Genomic DNA, 18145 nt, shown 5'->3' with positions numbered 1-18145 from the left:
TTTTTGCTGGTGTTTCCCTTTTAAACTTCACTTAATTAGATTTGTTTATGCAAAAATTTAAAAATTTATGCAATCAATATTATCCATCTTATCTTCTGTTTGGTCATGAATTTTTCTTCTATTCATAGATTTGATAAGTAATTTTTTTCCATGTTTCTCTATTTTGTTTATAATGTGACCTTTCATGTCTAGGTCATGTATCCATTTAGAGCTTATCTTGGAAATAGGTGGTGAGGGGTTGGTCTAAATCCAATTTCTTCCATCCTGTGGTCCAATTTTCCCAGCAGTTTTCATCAATTAGCAAGTCCTTATCACAACAGCTGGGATCTTTGTGTTTACCCAATACTAGGCTACTAGATACATTTCCTTCTGCATGCTATATGCCAAATATTTTCAACTTGATTGATCTATTTTTTTAACCAATACAAATTATTTTGAGATTCACTATTTTATAAGTATAGTTTCAGACCTGACGCTGCTCCACGTAATAGTATTCTGCACCAGCAATTCTCTCATAAGCTAGCAGTAGTACCTTAGATTGAATTTTAATCTGAATAACAGACTCATTGCCCAGTTCCCATCCTCCAAGAGCCCTTATAATAAGTGTTATTGTATATTCCCTCTGCCACTAAAGGGTCAGATGCTAAGACAGTACTTCCTATTCTGATCCTTTCCTTTTCCAGTTCTGGCCATTCAAATGCAAAATATCAGTTCTCAAAAGGGAGACATCAATGACTGACTGTTAGGTTCTTGTGCTCCAAAATTACAACATCTAGCACTAGTGTCTTCTCTATGCCAGATATAGATTTACCCAAAATTCAGAGGTCTCTGACACTCCTGCTATTTTTAAAACACATGGCTTTGGCATCATGCTGTCAAATAACAAAAACACTCAAATGATGGTTGCTGTGATGGAGGATTTTATTCGTTGTGGGGCAGTGACAGTAACACTTATCTCCAAAGCCAAACCTCACTTCACTCAAAAGGATGCAGTCCAACTAGGCTTTGTGAATATCATTACCAAATGAAGAGAAAACCTACAGAAGTGATTCCAAATCTCACTCTCCCTCAAGCCTTGAGAGCACTTTCCCTTTTCCCCTCTAAGCTGAGGATTTTGACTCCTACTTTACACTCAATCCAATCATTTCAGCTCTACACTGTCTTCTGCCTCCTTGACTTATTGTTGCCCATTTCTTGACAAACTTCAGCCTTTCTACCATCTGCCTCCTCCACTCCTGATTAGTGGCTAAAAGCAGCTAGAAACAGCTAGAAGTCCCAATACAACGCTAACTGGGTACACTAAAAATTCCTGTTACCCAACCTCAATGGGGCCCTCCCTTTTGAAAGACAATCCATTTGTTTCTTAACAGTCCCTATCCCACTTCCCACAGAAGTTATTCTAGACTTTTCTCTCTCCTCAAGACTCCCACGACATCCCCTTCTTCCCTTCTAAACTGAGGATCCAGAGAAAACTGAGGCCACACAATATGACCTTTCTCTACTCTCATTTGTTCATCTCAAAACCAGTGTCATTTCTCATTTTTTTTCTGTTTTCCTTCTTGCCAACGTTAACTCCTTTAGTGTACCCTTGATTGCATCTAAACCAAGCTGCACTAGCAGACTGCCACTCTATCATCCCCACTAAACTCTAATCTTCTACCTCTCCCTATCTTATGGTTTCTTCTCTATTTCCTTCAAATATACCCATCTCCCCAATCCTTAAAAAAATATTCTAGATCCTACCATTTCCCTCAAGCTTTCTTCTTATATCTCTTCTCCCTTTCTTAGACAAACTCCTAGGAAAAGCTGCCTATACTTGCTAACCTCTACTTCTTGTCCCCTCACTCATCAATCCTTTGCTCTCTGGCTTCTAAACTCACTCAACTATAACTGACCCTCCAAGTTAACAGTGATCTCTTGTCATATCTATTTTTTTTCCAGTACTCATTCTTCTTTACCTACCTGATGCATTTGACCCTGTTGACTACTCTCTCCTACAACCCTCTCCTCTCTGGGTTTTCATAATACTGATTCTTCTCTGGTTCTCCTCCTACCTATCTAACCACTTCTCAACCTCCCTTGAAAGCTGTTTACATGTAGTCAAGTCAATAAACATTTACATTTATTTGTATACGTATATGTACATGCACACACACACATATATACACAGACATAAGTATTTTATACGTATGTACGCACACACATTTACATATCACCCTCTAACTATGGGGGTTCCTCAAGATAATATTCTAGGTCCTCTTCCTTTCTCCCTCACACTCATTTATTTTCTCCCTGGTTGTAGTCCTTCGGACTCCTCCACCATGAACCCCAAAACTTCATCATCCTGAAAGATGAATCAATCAGCCTTGGTATTTACTTTTCACTACAATCCTCCACTCCAAAGGCCCCTGTGGCTGGAGGGTGGAGTGATGTGTTCCTCCCAAAAACTCCATTTAAGGAGTGTGCCTAGGCTAGCCATCTCTAACTTTCCCACCCAGATGCACTTCTTTGGACTTCTTCATGATCTTTCACCAGGTACCTTCTCCCTCCCACTTTGCAAGCCTCCTTTGTAAGAGTAGGCTGTAAGCCTCTGGAGGATAGAGACTGTCTTTCTTTTTCCTATTTGTATCCGCAGCACAGTGCCTGGCAAATAAGTCCACTCATGTAGAAGGCACTACCAAAAAACCTTGCCTCAAGTCACTCACCACTCTAGATCATCCTACACATAGCTACCAAAGTAATTTTCCTTAAGTACAGATGTGACCATGTGACATCTACTCAATCAATTTCAGTGGCCTCATCACCTCTATCTATACTTCAACAGGACCATCTTTTAAAGCCCTTCACATCCTGGCCCTAATCCATCTTTCCAGCCTCACTGGACATTAATCACTACCCCTCCCACACTGTGATCCAGTCCCATTGGCTTTTTCTATACTCCTAACACATCTACCCACTCCACCCCCAGGGCTGGTCCCACATACCTGGCAAGCATTCCCTCCTTGCTGCCTCCTCAAAGAGAGGCCTTCTCTTCCTTTTAAGACTCAGCTGATATACCATCTTTTTACATTTTCTCATTCCTACCGAAGTGCAAAAGTTCCCTCCCTCCCAAACCACCATACGTTTAATTACATTGTATACATTTGTATTCACTTCATATTTATGCTGTATATACTTAATTATATACTTGTTTTCTCCCTCATTTGAATGTAAGCTCTTTGCGAGTAAAGACTGCTTCATTTCCAGTGCCTAGCACATAATGAGCACAAAATAAATGGTATTGAAGACCACAACTCCAATCAAACAGCAAGTACAATGCAATGAAAAAAGGGGTGGATCTGAAATCAGAGGACATGGGTAAGAATCTCAGTTCTCCTACTTTCTATTCAATTCAACTACACAAAACACTAAGTACCTATAATGTTGGAGGCACTATGCTAGAAGCTGTTCTACTGTTAACTGCCCTTCACATCACATATGCCCAACCTTCTAGAAATTATTTTGGATCTATTTTATGTTTAATTGTCTACATACTTTTTTATTTTACCCCAGTTGAATCTAAATACCTTGAAAGCAGGGGCTGTTTTGTTTTTATCTCTATCTGTAGCATCAAGCAGTGCCTAGCATGCCAGGCACTTTATAGATCCTTGTGGAGTTTAGTACCAAAATAAAAACAGAAAAAAGCAGTCTCTCTCTCCTCAAAAAGATCACATTACTATCTGTGTGATCTTGGGTAAGTCACTTAACCTTTCTGGACTTCAGTTTCATCATCTATGAAAGTAATGACAGCCCAAATTACATCTGAGGTTAATTTTTGTTTAAAAAAAAATTTTTTTGACAGGACATTTAAAGAAATATATACGTACATATTTGATATATATGCATATATATATTTATTGTTCAGTCAATCCAGTCATGTCTGACTCTTCATGACCCCACTTGAGGTTTTTTGGTATAGATACTGGAGTAGCCATTTTCCTTCTCATTTTACAGATGAGGAAAATGAGGCAAAGAGGTTTAAGTGACTTTGTACAGGATCACCCACTGCTAGTTAAGAGTCCTCTCCTAGCTATGAACTCAGGAAGATGAGTCATCCTAACTCCAGGCTGGTGCTGTATCCCCTGTACCACCTGGCTGTTCATACATGCATGCATACATACATATGTATAGGCATGCACGTACATGCATGTGTATGTATGTATGTTAAAATCCCCCATCCAATCTGGTATCAAGGCCTGTTGATTTTATTTTTGCAACATCTCTCCCATATGCCTCCTTCTCTCATCTGACACTGCCACCTCATGTATCTTCATTACCTCACACCTATTACAATAGCCTTGTGGTTGTTCTCTCGGCCACAAGTCTCTCCCAATTCCAGGACATCCTCCACTTGGCTGTCAAAATGATCTTCTTCCTAAATATAACACCTCCCTTCCAGCCTCCAATCAATAAAACTCCAGTAGCTCCCTATCACCTCCAAGATCAGATATAAAATCCTCTGTTTGGCATTCAAAGCCTTTCATAATCTGCCCCTACCCACCTTTCCAGTCTTCTTACACCTTAAGAAAGCCCCTACCACACACCCAACCACACACATATTCTACAAGTCAGTGACACTGGCTTCCTTGCTGTTCCTAAAACAAGATACTCCATATCTTGACTGTGCATTTTCAGTGGCTGTCCCTCACATATAAAACCATCTTTCTCCTCACCTCCACCTCCTGGCTTCCTTCGAGTCCCAGCTAAAAATCCACCTTCTAGTGGAAACCTTTCCTGATACTATTCCTTAATTTTAGTGCCTTCATTCTGTTGATTATCTCCAATCTGTCCTGTATATAGCTTGTCTGTACATAGTTGTTTGCATGTTTTCTGTCCATTCAATTTTGAGCTCCTTGAGAGTGGGAACTTTGACCTTTCTTTGTATCCCCAATGTTTAGCACAGTACTTGGCATACAGAGTAGGTTAATGTTTACTGACTATGCGTTGTCTGAGGACCATCAAAAAGCTAGTTTCCTTGCCAAGAATCTTAATATTTGCCAATCCTTAATTTCTAGGCCAAGAAAGGCAATGTTACCCAAGAGTTATACTTAGAACCACAATATCATTTATGGAATTCAAACCCAAGTGTCTGACTCTAAATCCAGCATTCTTTAATTGCCATATGAAGGTCCAAGACTAAAACGAATTATTCAAGAAATACATTAGCTTGTGAAGTTTTAAAGAAAAGACATATCTGAGGGGCAGTATAGCCACGGCAGCCCGTGTTCTCTCCACCTGCCCAATACCTTGATGCCACCATTCCAGTGCCCTTAAGAGTCTGAGGGGCAAAGGCAGGTACGTTTCAGGGATAGTCCTACAGTTAAGCTACCAATAGACTTGCCCCCTCTGACACTGGAAAGCATTAAGGACTGTGAAGATTGATCCAGAACAGCTTTCAGTATCTTCCCACTTGATGAAAGACCTGGGCTTGGAAAGTTTGTACCAAGTAAAATTATAATGGCCATGGGGGATGAATTTGAGTCTGAAATTCCTGACATAGATGCTAAAAAATTAATATGTTCACAAGAGATTGTAAATCACATTGCAGATAAGAAAGATGTGTACCATTAAAGTCTGTTTTAAAAAGAATCAAACTCGCCCTTTTCTCCCTTTCCTTCCCCACTCTTGCCCCTCTCCCTTCCCCTCCCTTACCCCCTTCCTTTCCCCCTTCCTCCCTTCCTTTCCCCCTTCCTTTCCCCTTTCTTCGCCATCCCATCCTTCCCTCCATCCTTTCTCCTACCTCCCTTCCCCGGCCTAGACGATGCCGTGGTGGAGACAGCGGAGGAGGCCACGGAGCCCGCCGAGGCGGACATCACGGGGCTGTGCCAGGACATGTTCTCCAAAATGGCCACGTACCTGACGGGCGAGCTCACAGCTACCAGTGAAGACTATAAACTTCTGGAAAATATGAACAAACTGACTAGCTTGAAGTATCTAGAAATGAAAGATATTGCAGTAAACATAAGTAGAAACCTAAAGGACTTAAACCAGAAATATGCAGCACTTCAGCCTTATCTGGATCAGATCACTCTAATTGAGGAGCAAGTAGCAGCTCTTGAGCAGGCAGCTTACAAATTGGATGCATATTCAAAGAAACTAGCAAAGTACAAGAAGTTAGAGAGGCGATGAAAGAATTCTCTAGCTCAGACTTTTAACTACAAGAATATTTTATAAGAGCTGAAATAAGTGGGATGGAACTTATCACTATGCTTCAATTCCTAAAAAGAAGCCGTGCTGCTGATCCAAGGAGAATCCCAGCCCCCACCTCTGGTTGGATGTGTAATTCTGGCCACCCCCGCCCCCGCCGTGTTTTCCTAAACCCCCCCAACCTCATCTTAATCGCGGGCTTCGTTGTGTGCCCTGGACCAAGGCTCAGAAATCAGGATCAACCCCATCTAGAGCAGACACAGAGGAGAGACTCTGGTCTCCCTGTCTCTTCCCTCCCTCTCCTCTAGGCCCTCCCACACCCACCCCTTTCACAACCTGTTCTTGAACTTAAATAATAAATGCCAACATATGAAAAAAAAAAAAAAGAATCAAACTCGGATGATCCCAGTGAGTATCTGAATGTTAGAAGACATTACTAGACAGAGACCACTGCTGCTTTTGTTGAAGTATTTCTGTTGGAATTATATTTAAGTTGTCTAAATATGTGTTGGCCTTTAAAAAATAAATATATAAAATCAGTATTCTCAGGCCTTGATTCTTTGCTGCTTTTGCACACACAGTACTGCCTTTATAATGATTCTGTTTAATGTTTTAAAAGAGATCTCACCGTTAAGAGAACATTTATGTCGGATACAAGTGATTTTTCTGGAACGGAGTTATTTGCATCATTGGTTTCCAAACTCATGTTTTCTCTGTAGTATGACCATCCCTCTCTGAATAAAGATACAGGTTTTGCTTCCAAATAAAAAAAAAAAAAGAAAGAAAGAAAAAGAAAAAACATACCTGCCTGCCTTTCCTCATCTGTAAAACAAAGGGCAATAATAGCACTTCATTCCCAAGATGGTTGTGAAACTAAAACAAGATAATATTTGGAAAGTGTTCTGTAAATCTTAAAATATTGTAAATGGAAATGTTACATTTTAGTAGCAGGAATAGTAGCAAAATCACTTAATTCAATAGCTTTTTTTAAAGTATTGAATGCTTTGAAAATGAGATGGCACTTAAAGAAGCAGGAGAAGTCTTTCTTCTAACAGTCCTTGAATGAAATTGAAATTGAAAGGAAACTGGATGAGCTATATTCCCAGGTTGATTGCTCTTTAAGTGTTAGTTCAAAATAAATTCACATAACAAAATGTTGAAAATTGAACAAAGGCATATGCTAATTTTGTTTAAGCTAACAAACAAAAACATTCTGATAACATATGCTCAGAACACTGGACTAAGTCAGGAGATGCAGCTCAGGTCAGAAATAAGTATGAAATGAAATTAATCATTTCATGGGTTGGTCTATACTAACTTTAAGGTCTCTTCTAGCACTAACACAATGAATATCCTTGAAAAGATATTTGAAAGGGAAATATAAAGACAAGTTTAAAGTAACCCTTAGCTGGACCGATAGCCATTGACACTTGACAGGAGAACTGTAGTGAAGAAATAACAGATGCTTATAAGAAAAATAAAGAGATTCCAATAAAACTAAATACAAAAAGCTAGAGGAAGCTTCTAAAGAGTTTTTAACGAAAGCCAGGGGGCCATCACCAGTCATCCTGACCTATGTGTTGCCACTGGACTACAATGACTGGAGAAGAGAGTGAGGCTGGTGACTTTGTACAGCCCTGCCTCACTAAAATCTAATTCACAACATCACCCTCCTGAATATCATTGGTGTTCTTCAAGAACAAAGGAGGAGGGAGAACAAGAAGAGCAACAACAGCCAGAAAATATTTCTACAAAAGGGGTGTATATGGGCCACCACAAAGAGGAAAATCATGTCTCCAGAAATAAAAGAGGGAATACTGTCTACTCTCATCCTGTACTGTTTCTAAATTATTCCTATGGTGTAGGGAAGGATCTGAGTTAACAAGACTAAATAATCAAGATAGTACTTTTAACCAGGAGTATGTGAATTTTTAAAAATGCTTTGATAATTATATTCAATATAATTGAATTCCTTTGTAATCCTATATAATTAAAAATATTATTCTGAGAAAGGGTCTATAGGCTCCACCAGAGACCTATAGTTAAGAAAAAATGGTTAAGAACTCTAAAGTTGCCCGTTCTTTCTCTCCACTGCTACCTAGACTAGCTCCAGGATAGGTATCATTGGGCAGCAACCTCAACACTTAATCAATGTTAATTCCAGTTCTGCCTGCCTCCCACCCCCAAACCCAGATCACCTGTCCTGCTCTTCACCCTACAGTCCTAAACTCGCCCTAGTATCTATAATGAAATGCCCAGAAGAGATCGGCTGCAGCTTAAGGGCAAAAACTAAAGGTTTTAGCCAGGAATAAATTTCCCTAAGAATTCATATTGCAATTGACCTTCAAAATTCCAGAGCAACCTCCCCCCAACAAATCCCTCCAAAATCCTCAGTAATTCTATCCCCAAATCACAAAGGCTCTACCAGCATCTAGATTACAGGGAGATAATGGAGAGCTGTGCCTCTGATATCTACTGCCGGAATCCCAAATGTATTTACCAAAATAAACATTACTTAATGACATAGTTAAGCTCTGTAGCAGTACTACTCATAGAATATTATACTTCAGGTATCACATATCCAAACACCAGCCCCGCCTCCCCCCATCTCTAATTTATATAGTCTTAAAGAGCTGTCTGAGGCATAGGAAAATGACTTGCATATGACTTAGGGAAATGACTTGACTATCAGTGTCAGAATTTCAGTTCAATTCTTCTTTCCTCACTCCAAGTCTAGGACTGTATCCACTAAATATGCTGCCTCTTCAGGCACATTATGGACTAAATAAGTTTGTGGGGTGGCTCTGCAATCTAATCACCATTTTTATAACATTGTTTCTCTGCGGAAATGCATACTAAAGTACCAAACAACCAACTTACACGGAAATTTCTGCAACTGGCAGGCTATATTAACAGGTTTATAGAATGGCTCAATATTACCAATATACAAAAGACAATGCAGAACTCTGCTCCAGCCTTTGTCCTATCCCTTAAAGAAGAAAATAAAGACCAAAGAACTGCTTTGGATGTAATATAATTACAACTAAAGGATTATAGCACTGCCTCATGCTTTACTTACAAGACCACCTAAAAAATAACTCTGAAATGAAAAATCAGTCCTCTAATATTTGGGAGTAGCTATACATAAATTATCCAATAACTACTAACAGAATAAAAAGAAAAAAGCTTTGTCAAAAATATCTGAAATTCTGTAGTATTACTCAACATATTACCATTCCAGCACAAGCAAATCAGAACTAGGATCACAGAACTTAAAACTGGAAGAAACCTGATAAATCATGCTGCAAATTTGAAGTAGCAGAGGCAGGATTCTCCAATGCAAGTCACATGACTACAGAGCCAATACTCATTTCACTAACATAGCATTCCACACCACCAAAGAAAAATATTTCTCATCTCCAATAAATGTGAGAAAAAACATACACATCATTTTTCTACAAGTTGTTTAAAACTTAAAAGACAGAAATAAAATCATATAGTTTTATTTATAGGTAAAACTATTTAACCCATGTCTTCAAATGGATATTAAAGTATTTATCTTCCAATCCAATCCAACAGTACGTATTTAAGTGCCTCTTACGTGTGAATTGTTGCTAGATTCCAAGGCTACAAAAACAAAAAGAAAAACAGTCCTTGCCCTCAAAGAGCTTACACAATTTGGCTTTCTTCTGATATCTTCAAGGTTTAGAAAAACAGTACTTTTATCCACCTGTTTTTTCAAAATTCCATATCAAGATTCTCAATTTCATCCAGAATACGTACCTGTTGATGGTGAAATACAATAATCATCCTCTACAGACTGGCCATAGAGATCATCATCTTCAAAATCTAAATGAAATACACAATAAGTTAACATAAATATCAAGTGATATTATCCTAATCAATAATGATTTCAACATTAAAATAAGCACGTCTATGCTAAGGAGACCCTGGGATATGTTACTCTGTTTCAAAGACTGAAACTATTTATCTTTAAAGATTGGAGTACCTTTCCAATGGATATCTACTTTGTACAGTTCTTTGGTATAAAAAGTACTGCTATGAATATTTTGGAAACATATAGGACCTTTCTATCTTTGATCTTCTTGCTGTACATGCCCAGTAATGGGATCAAAAGGTTGAACAGTTCCAGTTCATTTTACTCAACTGTCAGCATATACCTACATCACCCTCCTCCTCCCATTTAATTAACTCTAGTGACTCCCTATTATTTATAGGATCCAAATATAAATATATTAACAATCTCAGATATACAGACAATACCATTCTGATGGCAGAAAAAGAAGTAAAATCAAGAAGCCTCTTAAGGAGGGTGAAAGAAGAGAGCATAAAAGCTGGTTTGAAGCTTAACATCAAAAAAACTAAGGCCTTGACAACTGGTCCCATCACTTCCTGGCAAATAGAGGGAGAGAAGCTGCGTCAGATTTTATACTCTTGGGCTCAAAGATCACTGCAGACAGCAACAGCAGCCATGAAATTAAAAGATGTTTGCTCCTTGGAAGGAAAGCTATGGCAAATGTGGACAGTATACTAAAAAGCAGAAACATTACCTTGCAGACAATGGTATATATAGTCAAAGGCTTTTCCAGTAGCAACATGTGGCTGCGAGCGCCACAAAATTGATGCTTTTGAACTGTGGTTCTGGAGAAGACTTTTGAGAGTCCCTTGGACAGCAAAGAGATCAAATCATTCAATACTTAAAGAAATTAATTCAGGCTATTCACCGGAAGGTCAAATACTAAAGCTGAAGCTTAAGTACTCTGGCCACATAATGAGAAGACAAGACCCATTGGAAAAGACCCTGATGTTTGGAAAGATTGAAGGCAAAAGGGAAAGGGGATAGCAGAGGATGAGACGGATAGATAGGGTCATGGAAACAATGTAAGTAGTTAACTTAGTAGTACTTAAGTACTAAGTTGAACTTAGTAGTAAACTAAGGACTAGGTATGGATGGCTACAACCTTAGAACAATTAGATTTATGTTCTTAAAAGTCTACTAAGCTCAAAAAGGTCAGTGAAAATACCAAGAATTCAAAAAGTGGGTAACTGGCATAGATTTGATAAATTGTTATCTTTAAGGACTAAGATCACTAACTCATAAAAATGAGTTAAATGTCAATCAGAAAAGAATTTAATTTTCAAAGACTATGAAAAATTCTCAGAACAAGAGTCAGGAAAAAAACAATCACCTAAGGGCATACAGAGAACATAAAACTAAAATTTGCCATTTTAAATGAAACCAGCAAGTTTAGTTTTAAGAAGTAACTCAACTAAAGCATACCATATCACGTCATTCGTTCATTCATTTATTAGCAATTCTTTCAAAGAAACAAACTAAAAAGCGTTTCAAAACATATTAGCCATCCAAAAGGCTTTGTAAAATAACTTCCATTAAAAAAAAAAAAAGATTTTTGGCCTCTTCACCATGCTGACTCATGATTCAGAGGGTTTTAGTTATTCCAGAAAGTCAATGCCGTCACAAACACCTAAGACGAAACAAGATGAACAAAACTGTTCCTGACATATTTAAAGTGGTTATGATGTCACCAACTGTTCCAAACAAAACATGGCAACCTGAACTCGGGAGGGTCAGTAAATTGAGAAAAAACTTAGGTGCTAAGTTCAAAAACAAGATGTACAAAGGTAGTAACAATTAAGTCTATTCCTATATTGTTTTGCTCTCAGCAGACCTTCCACTTAATGTGATACAGTTTACCTGAACATCTGTGATCTACAACATTTAGATTCAAGCTTTAAAAGTTTCCATTTTAAGAAATATCAGGAGCACAACAAATCGTAACGGGTAACTAACAGATTTACAACAAATACCGTATAAGGATATATCGCAGTTGCTTTACAAATACCAACATTTAAGGACATGTCATGTATGAATCCCTAATTTCTTTTTTAAAATTCTACTGTGGGTAACCAGATTAGATTAATGAAACACTGAGTGTCTACCCTATGCTAAGAACTGTGGCTAGAGGATACAGAAGTGAGGGGAAACGATCTGCTCTTGGGGCACTTAAATCTAAGAGGGAAAAGTTATATAAATTACCAAATTTGCCAAACTGCCCCCTGAATTGGCTTACATATTTTTAAATAATTAGATCCATTTATCTAGTGTGTAAGGAAGTTCTTTCTGTCATAACACAAACTCATTCAAAGTTCCTCCCTTATACAAAAATTTTGGATTGGTGAACAAGTCCAAATTCATCATAGCCATGACCATGACGGCATAAACTTTGCTTACAATCGCCTGTCAGTCTCATCTATTCTGATATGAAAGTCACTGGTCGTTTTAGTTTCCCTTCTTTAGACCTTTATCATCACCTACTGAATTCTAATCTCTTAAGTTTGGTATGAAATTCAAATAGAACAAAGCCAGAAGATTCATTCATAAAATTCTTACGTGCACACGTAAACGGGAACAGGCACATAGAACTTTCGAACTGTGATACTGAACATTTTTACTATTAATATTTATGTCAACACAACAACCCCAAAACAAAAACTTCACTTGGAGAATAAAAGGTTTCCCAAAGTTAGTTGATTTTTTTTAACTGCTGGAGCTTGTTTTTTTTAAAGGACACAGGGCAGTGCAAAAAAGACAAATAATGTTCGGGGTAGGGGGCAGAAAAGGGGGGCAGGCACTGAAGAAGCAATCACATGAGTGTATGCATACACCTTGAAGTAAGTCACCCTGAAGGGTCATAACATTTACACGTTAATAAACGTTATTAAGCGCCTATGTGGCAGGTGCTAAGCACACGAAAATCTTTACCTTGCCAAATTCCTACCCAATAGGCTACGCACGCTGCCCACATAACAAAAGAAAAATAATGACCACGAGTGGCATCACCCCCAGCCGCTAGGTCACCCTCTTACTACCTTTAATAAATCTTTCCCTTTTCCAATAGGTTTATGCCAAATAATACCCCACAAATTATTCTAGCCTCAACGTTCCGAAATCATCACTCCGGGGACCAAGAAGCCAAAAGGAAGTGGCCGAAACGGAGGCCGGGAGCAAAGGAAAGACAGGTCAGCCTTGTAGGGCCCAAGGCCGCGGCCCAGGGTGGCTGGGGGAGGAACCGGGCTTTTACCCACCTTCATCGTAGTTGTAGCCTCGGACGTTCCTGTGTCGTGCCATGGCAACTACGGCGTCCGCCCCGCCGCTGCGCCCCGCTACCTCGGCCTCCTCAGACTAGCTTTTTCAGATGCTGCCGCGACAGCCACTGCAGCCTGGGAAGCGCTCGGACGCCATGTTGGCTTCCGGCAAGGCTCTCTGCAAGCGTTCTGCGCACGCGCGACGACGCGCCGTACGGCGTCGTCTCCGGAAAGCGCATGCGCGCTGAGACTTCAGGCACTCCACCCACTCCCTACTCCCCCGACACCAAGGTGATGATTGGTAGCACGCGGAGGATTTCGTACTGGAGCCCCGCCCACACGCCAGGAGGCGGGGCTGCCCCAGCACCGACCCTGTCACGTGGTGCCTCCTTGGATTCCAGCACACGTGAAATTTATTTAGTTCCAACTACTTGGTGTGAGGTGGCGGGAATAGAACAAAATTGGCCCGAGTTGTTGTATAAGAGTCAATCGGTCATTTTGAGATATTGGAAAGCAAATCTGAAGTTGGAAAAAAAGTGAGCTTTTTGGCGGAGACGGATGAGAATGTAAGGTGGACCAATTGTCCACGGTGGGGGTGGCCTCCGCCAGTGGTTTGCTTGCTGAGCATTGAAGAAGTATGCTACCAACTCTTGATGGCTTAAATATGCAGAACGAAGCACACGTTTTTGGTTATGGCCAACATGGGAATTTGTTTTGCTTGGCTATGCATATTCGTTGCAAGGATTTTGTTTTTTTGGGTGGAGAAAATGAATGCTATATTTAATTTTTAAAATTAAAAATAAAACCCGTTGTGCAGAGACTTGAACCCAGGTGTTCCTGACTTTTAACACTAGGCAGCTATCCTCTGTACAATGTGGCCTTTCCTAATCTTTCTTATCATAAACTAGTTTTTGCTGTTAGCAAAGCTCTTAGCACAGCTGTTAGCTTTGTACTTTCCTGGAACTGAGTGGTATCAGTTTTGACATTTTCTGCAAAAGAAAACCAGAAGCTATATAGAAGTTACAGCTAAATGGAAGAATAGTTGACAATTTATCCTTGCAGATGCACATAATGGAATTTATTTTATCCAACATCTAAAAAGAAGCATGAACAAACCTCTAAAAGGAAGAATAAACAATTTCATGAGACTTTTGCATCAACTCATATTACCTTGTTCACAATAAGTATGTACCAAAATGTAACTATGAAAATAATTACAGTTCATATGCCAATATCTTTTGCAGAAGATGAAAAAGCAGAAAAATTGTGTGAAGTAATAAGACCCTACAAATTAAATCAATGTGTACTTTAATGCATTAACTTTAAAGCAAATTGTACATAGGGAAGAAAGTTGGCAAATATGCTTTCAAAGGTGACATACAAAGACCCCTGAGGCCCATAGGATATGCAGGAGTTTCGTGCTACATATTTTAGAGAGGGGAATTGGAAGATGCTAGACAGAGTAAGTACCAAATACCATCACAAAAAATGAAATGCTATTTTAACAGACAGGAAATGACTGGTCACTTCCAGTATCATCTCCAAATCAGTCATCAATGGATAATTAGATTGTCTGGTTGTCAAAGCAAAATAAAAATCAACAAAAAATTAGAACAAAAATAAGGAAATAAATGTCTAAATGAGCAAACATTTACCCAAACTATCACCATTTCCTAAATAAGTTTAACTGATATAAATCAATTGATCACAAAAAATAAGAACAAAGAATTCTATAAACCAACTCATCCAGAATATAATAGCTACCATTTCCATAATGTTTTAAGTTTTACAAGGCACTTTTCAAATACTATCTCATTTATCCTCCCAACAATCCTGTTATGTAGACGCTGTCATTTTTCCCATTTTACTGATGAAGAGAGGCAGACAGAGCTTAAATGATTTGCCCAAAGTCACATAGCTAATAAGTATAGAAGACTAGATTTGAACTCAGGTCTTCCTGACTTCCTGTTACAGGGGTGGGGAACCTGTAGTCTCAAGGCTACATGTGGCCTTTTAGGTCCTTGGGTTGGGCCTTCTGACAAAGTTCAAGTTGTGCACAACAAATCCTCTTAATGAAAGGATTTGTTGTATGAAGTTTGAATTCAGTCAAAGGGCCACACTTGAAGATCTAGAGGGCCATACATAGCCGTGAGGCCACAGATTCCCCACCCCTGTGACATTATACTAATTGCATCAAGCCCCAGAGTATTGCAGAGCGTCAAAAATGAGACCCATAATTATTCAAAAGATTTTGGTTTAAGTATCTACACAAGAAAAAGCAACCAAATGAAGAATGCCTATTATCCAGGCTATTTATACAGGAGAATTAACAATCCTAAGGGATGGTTCATCAGTAAATATATGTTGGACATGTGCTGTAAGAGGACAATTATCTTGGACCAGTAGTGAGAAAGAATAGAACAGGTTGAATTACTTTGGGTACATTGTGCAGTGCTCTTAATTATCCCAAGCTTATCCTTGAAATTAAAAGTCCCATCTCCTTGATGTCAGTATTCTGTTGTGTTGTTACATGCCTACAAGACGTGGAATACCACAGGCAATTGGGAATCAAAGTTGAAAAAAGTCCAAAAACAATGGAGAGGGATGTATAGCGAGTGTGAATATGCCACTAATGACAAATAGTTCAAAAGAAGCAACAGTAAAGGATGGAATCAAAGAGATGTATGATGGAATAAGGAGATACACTGGTCATGCAGTGAGAGCCATGTGGAAGATAACCCACGGGTAGCCATATATTACATTGGAATCTATCTAGTGTCAAAAGATCTAATAAAAGGCCCCATCATGTTTGGTGGACCCCTTGCAGAGGTTGTATGGGAAAATATGAACTAGAATTGCATGGTATAAGAAGGCATAGATAGGTTATGATCTGTACCAATAGAGGGAGTACCCACATCAGTGCCATCACAAATCCAATGAAGTATAGGATATTGCTGAAGGATGTTTTTTACTAGTGCTGCTGACCAAAAGGTAAAGAGTTAACTTTTTAAAATCCATGCTAAAGAAAGGGAGAGACAATGGAAATAGTCCAAACATGGGGTGAGCATTGAAATATTTATATTCAGCCTCATTGTTATTTTCCTCAGTTTTATTTTTTTTATATTTCTTCAGAAATATAAAAATATAGAAAATATAGAAAAAAAATTAGAAGCAGAGAATGGCAGATTAATATAAAAAATTGCTGAAGACTATGCAAAGTAGATAATCTACTTGGAGATGCTTAAAGATATCATAATGGAATGTGTTGAAGTTACGTACTATATCCACAATACTTCTGTGTTATGTATATTAATATCTAATTTGTCCTCCTTTATATGGTAGTATATTTAACATTGGTCACAAATAAATAGCTAAGTCTTCAAAGGGGAATTTTCTTGTCATATTATCTTTGTTAGGGAAAATTTCCTTTTATTAGTTAAAATTCTTTTGTGTCAATATTTCCTCTGTAAAATTACATGAAGAAAAGAAGCACCTCGTTGTATCTCAGAAAGTCCTATAAACTGAAATTAATCCAGCAAGATACTGATATTTCTTGCAGTTGAATCTGTTATATACTTCTCTAATTCTTAGTCTTTCCCCAATCTTGTACGATTTTAGACGCATTCTGAAACAAAATTTAGGGCTTCTTATTATAGCTAAATAATCTTAGCTTTTTACTGTTGTAACATTAAGATAATTCTTACTCAGTAGAAATGTGTGATTCCATTTCTCCATTTTCACTAAAAAATAAATCACAAGAATTGCACCTTTCCTAGCTACTCTTAAGAACACAGACATCATCATAATTATCTAAATTTGTTGAATACTATGAAATCAGAACACAGAATCTCAGAATTGGAAGAGACTTTTGAAGTCATCTTGCCAAAATTATGCTTGTGAAAAAAAAAAATTCTCTCTACAACTGACCTGACAAGTGGCCATTCAGGTTTTGCTTGGAGGTCTTCCAGGAATGAGATTCTTAACCTACTGTCCATGAGCTTTAAATACACAGACATACATATATATCTATATCCATATATATATATATATATATATATGTACATGTATATATACATATATATATCAATATATTTGGTTTCCTTTTAATCCTATGTATTTTATTTTTATTCACTTAAAGACATTCTGAGAAAAGGGCACATCAGCTTCCCCACACCATCAAAAATGAAGAAAAGATTAAGGATTCCTACTGTAGTTAAAAGGAGCCTACTACCTTCCAAACAACATATTTCACTTTAGAGTAACTTTAATCATTAGGAAGTTTATCTTTCTGCAACTTCCTCCCTGCGACTTCCACTTATTGCTCCTAGTTTTGCACCCTAGCACCAAGGAAAATGACTCTTTGTGACAAAGAGAAGTACAGGTTATGGATGAGGAAAGGCACAGCTCCCCTAGCAGATAGCTGATCCCAAAGTGAGTTATATGATTACTCTAAAGAAAGAAAAGACTTCTAGTAACAGGAGATAAGTTAGTGTTTGCCACTTGTTCTTCACTACAATTGCACTTTAAGTTTGAACCCACTTTTTCTGTACTTGCTCCATTGATGTTTAACATAGTATGTCTTGGGATTTTGAGAGTAACATTTTGAACCAATTGTTCCTACCATATACCTTAGTAAATGCCTTTGCTAAAAACTACATCTCCTGGCTGGTTGTTAATGGGAAGCAAACCAGTGGGGGCTCATAAGATATATTTGTAGGAATAGCCACCCACTATAAGGTTACTTTTAGAGTTTGAATGCAGTTTTGGTGGAATAACCTAAAGGGAACACAAATATGTTGGTAGGTAAACATTATCCTGAGTCTTTGTTGCC

At 38.3% G+C, this 18145-nt stretch overlaps 2 protein-coding genes across 4 annotated transcripts in view; one reads left to right on the top strand and one right to left on the bottom strand.

Annotated features, from left to right (window-relative positions):
• The window catches only part of HBS1L (HBS1 like translational GTPase), a 133800-nt gene extending 120293 nt beyond the window's left edge, over positions 1 to 13507 (bottom strand). For 2 of the 3 annotated variants that reach the window (XM_036766314.1, XM_036766315.1), the window contains exons 1-2: positions 13315 to 13488; positions 9970 to 10035 (exon numbers count right to left, since the gene is read on the bottom strand). In XM_036766314.1, the coding sequence (XP_036622209.1) occupies positions 9970 to 10035; positions 13315 to 13357 (109 nt within the window). In that variant the 5' untranslated portion in view covers positions 13358 to 13488. Of the gene's footprint in view, positions 1 to 9969; positions 10036 to 13314 lie in introns of all 3 variants that reach the window. The other variant, XM_036766313.1, reaches the window with a different exon arrangement.
• On the top strand, positions 5729 to 6355 carry LOC118856182 (biogenesis of lysosome-related organelles complex 1 subunit 2-like). Its single transcript, XM_036766316.1, has one exon. It carries the CDS (start codon positions 5872 to 5874, stop codon positions 6166 to 6168), a length of 297 nt encoding a protein of 98 aa, XP_036622211.1. The 5' UTR covers positions 5729 to 5871; the 3' UTR covers positions 6169 to 6355.
• Positions 13508 to 18145: the final 4638 nt, after the last annotated feature.

The sequence above is a fragment of the Trichosurus vulpecula genome, chromosome 7, assembly GCF_011100635.1.
Source record: "Trichosurus vulpecula isolate mTriVul1 chromosome 7, mTriVul1.pri, whole genome shotgun sequence".
Classification (NCBI taxonomy): domain Eukaryota; kingdom Metazoa; phylum Chordata; class Mammalia; order Diprotodontia; family Phalangeridae; genus Trichosurus; species Trichosurus vulpecula.
The sequence above is the reverse complement of the archived record's forward strand: the minus strand, read 5'-3'. Positions and strand labels throughout refer to the sequence as shown.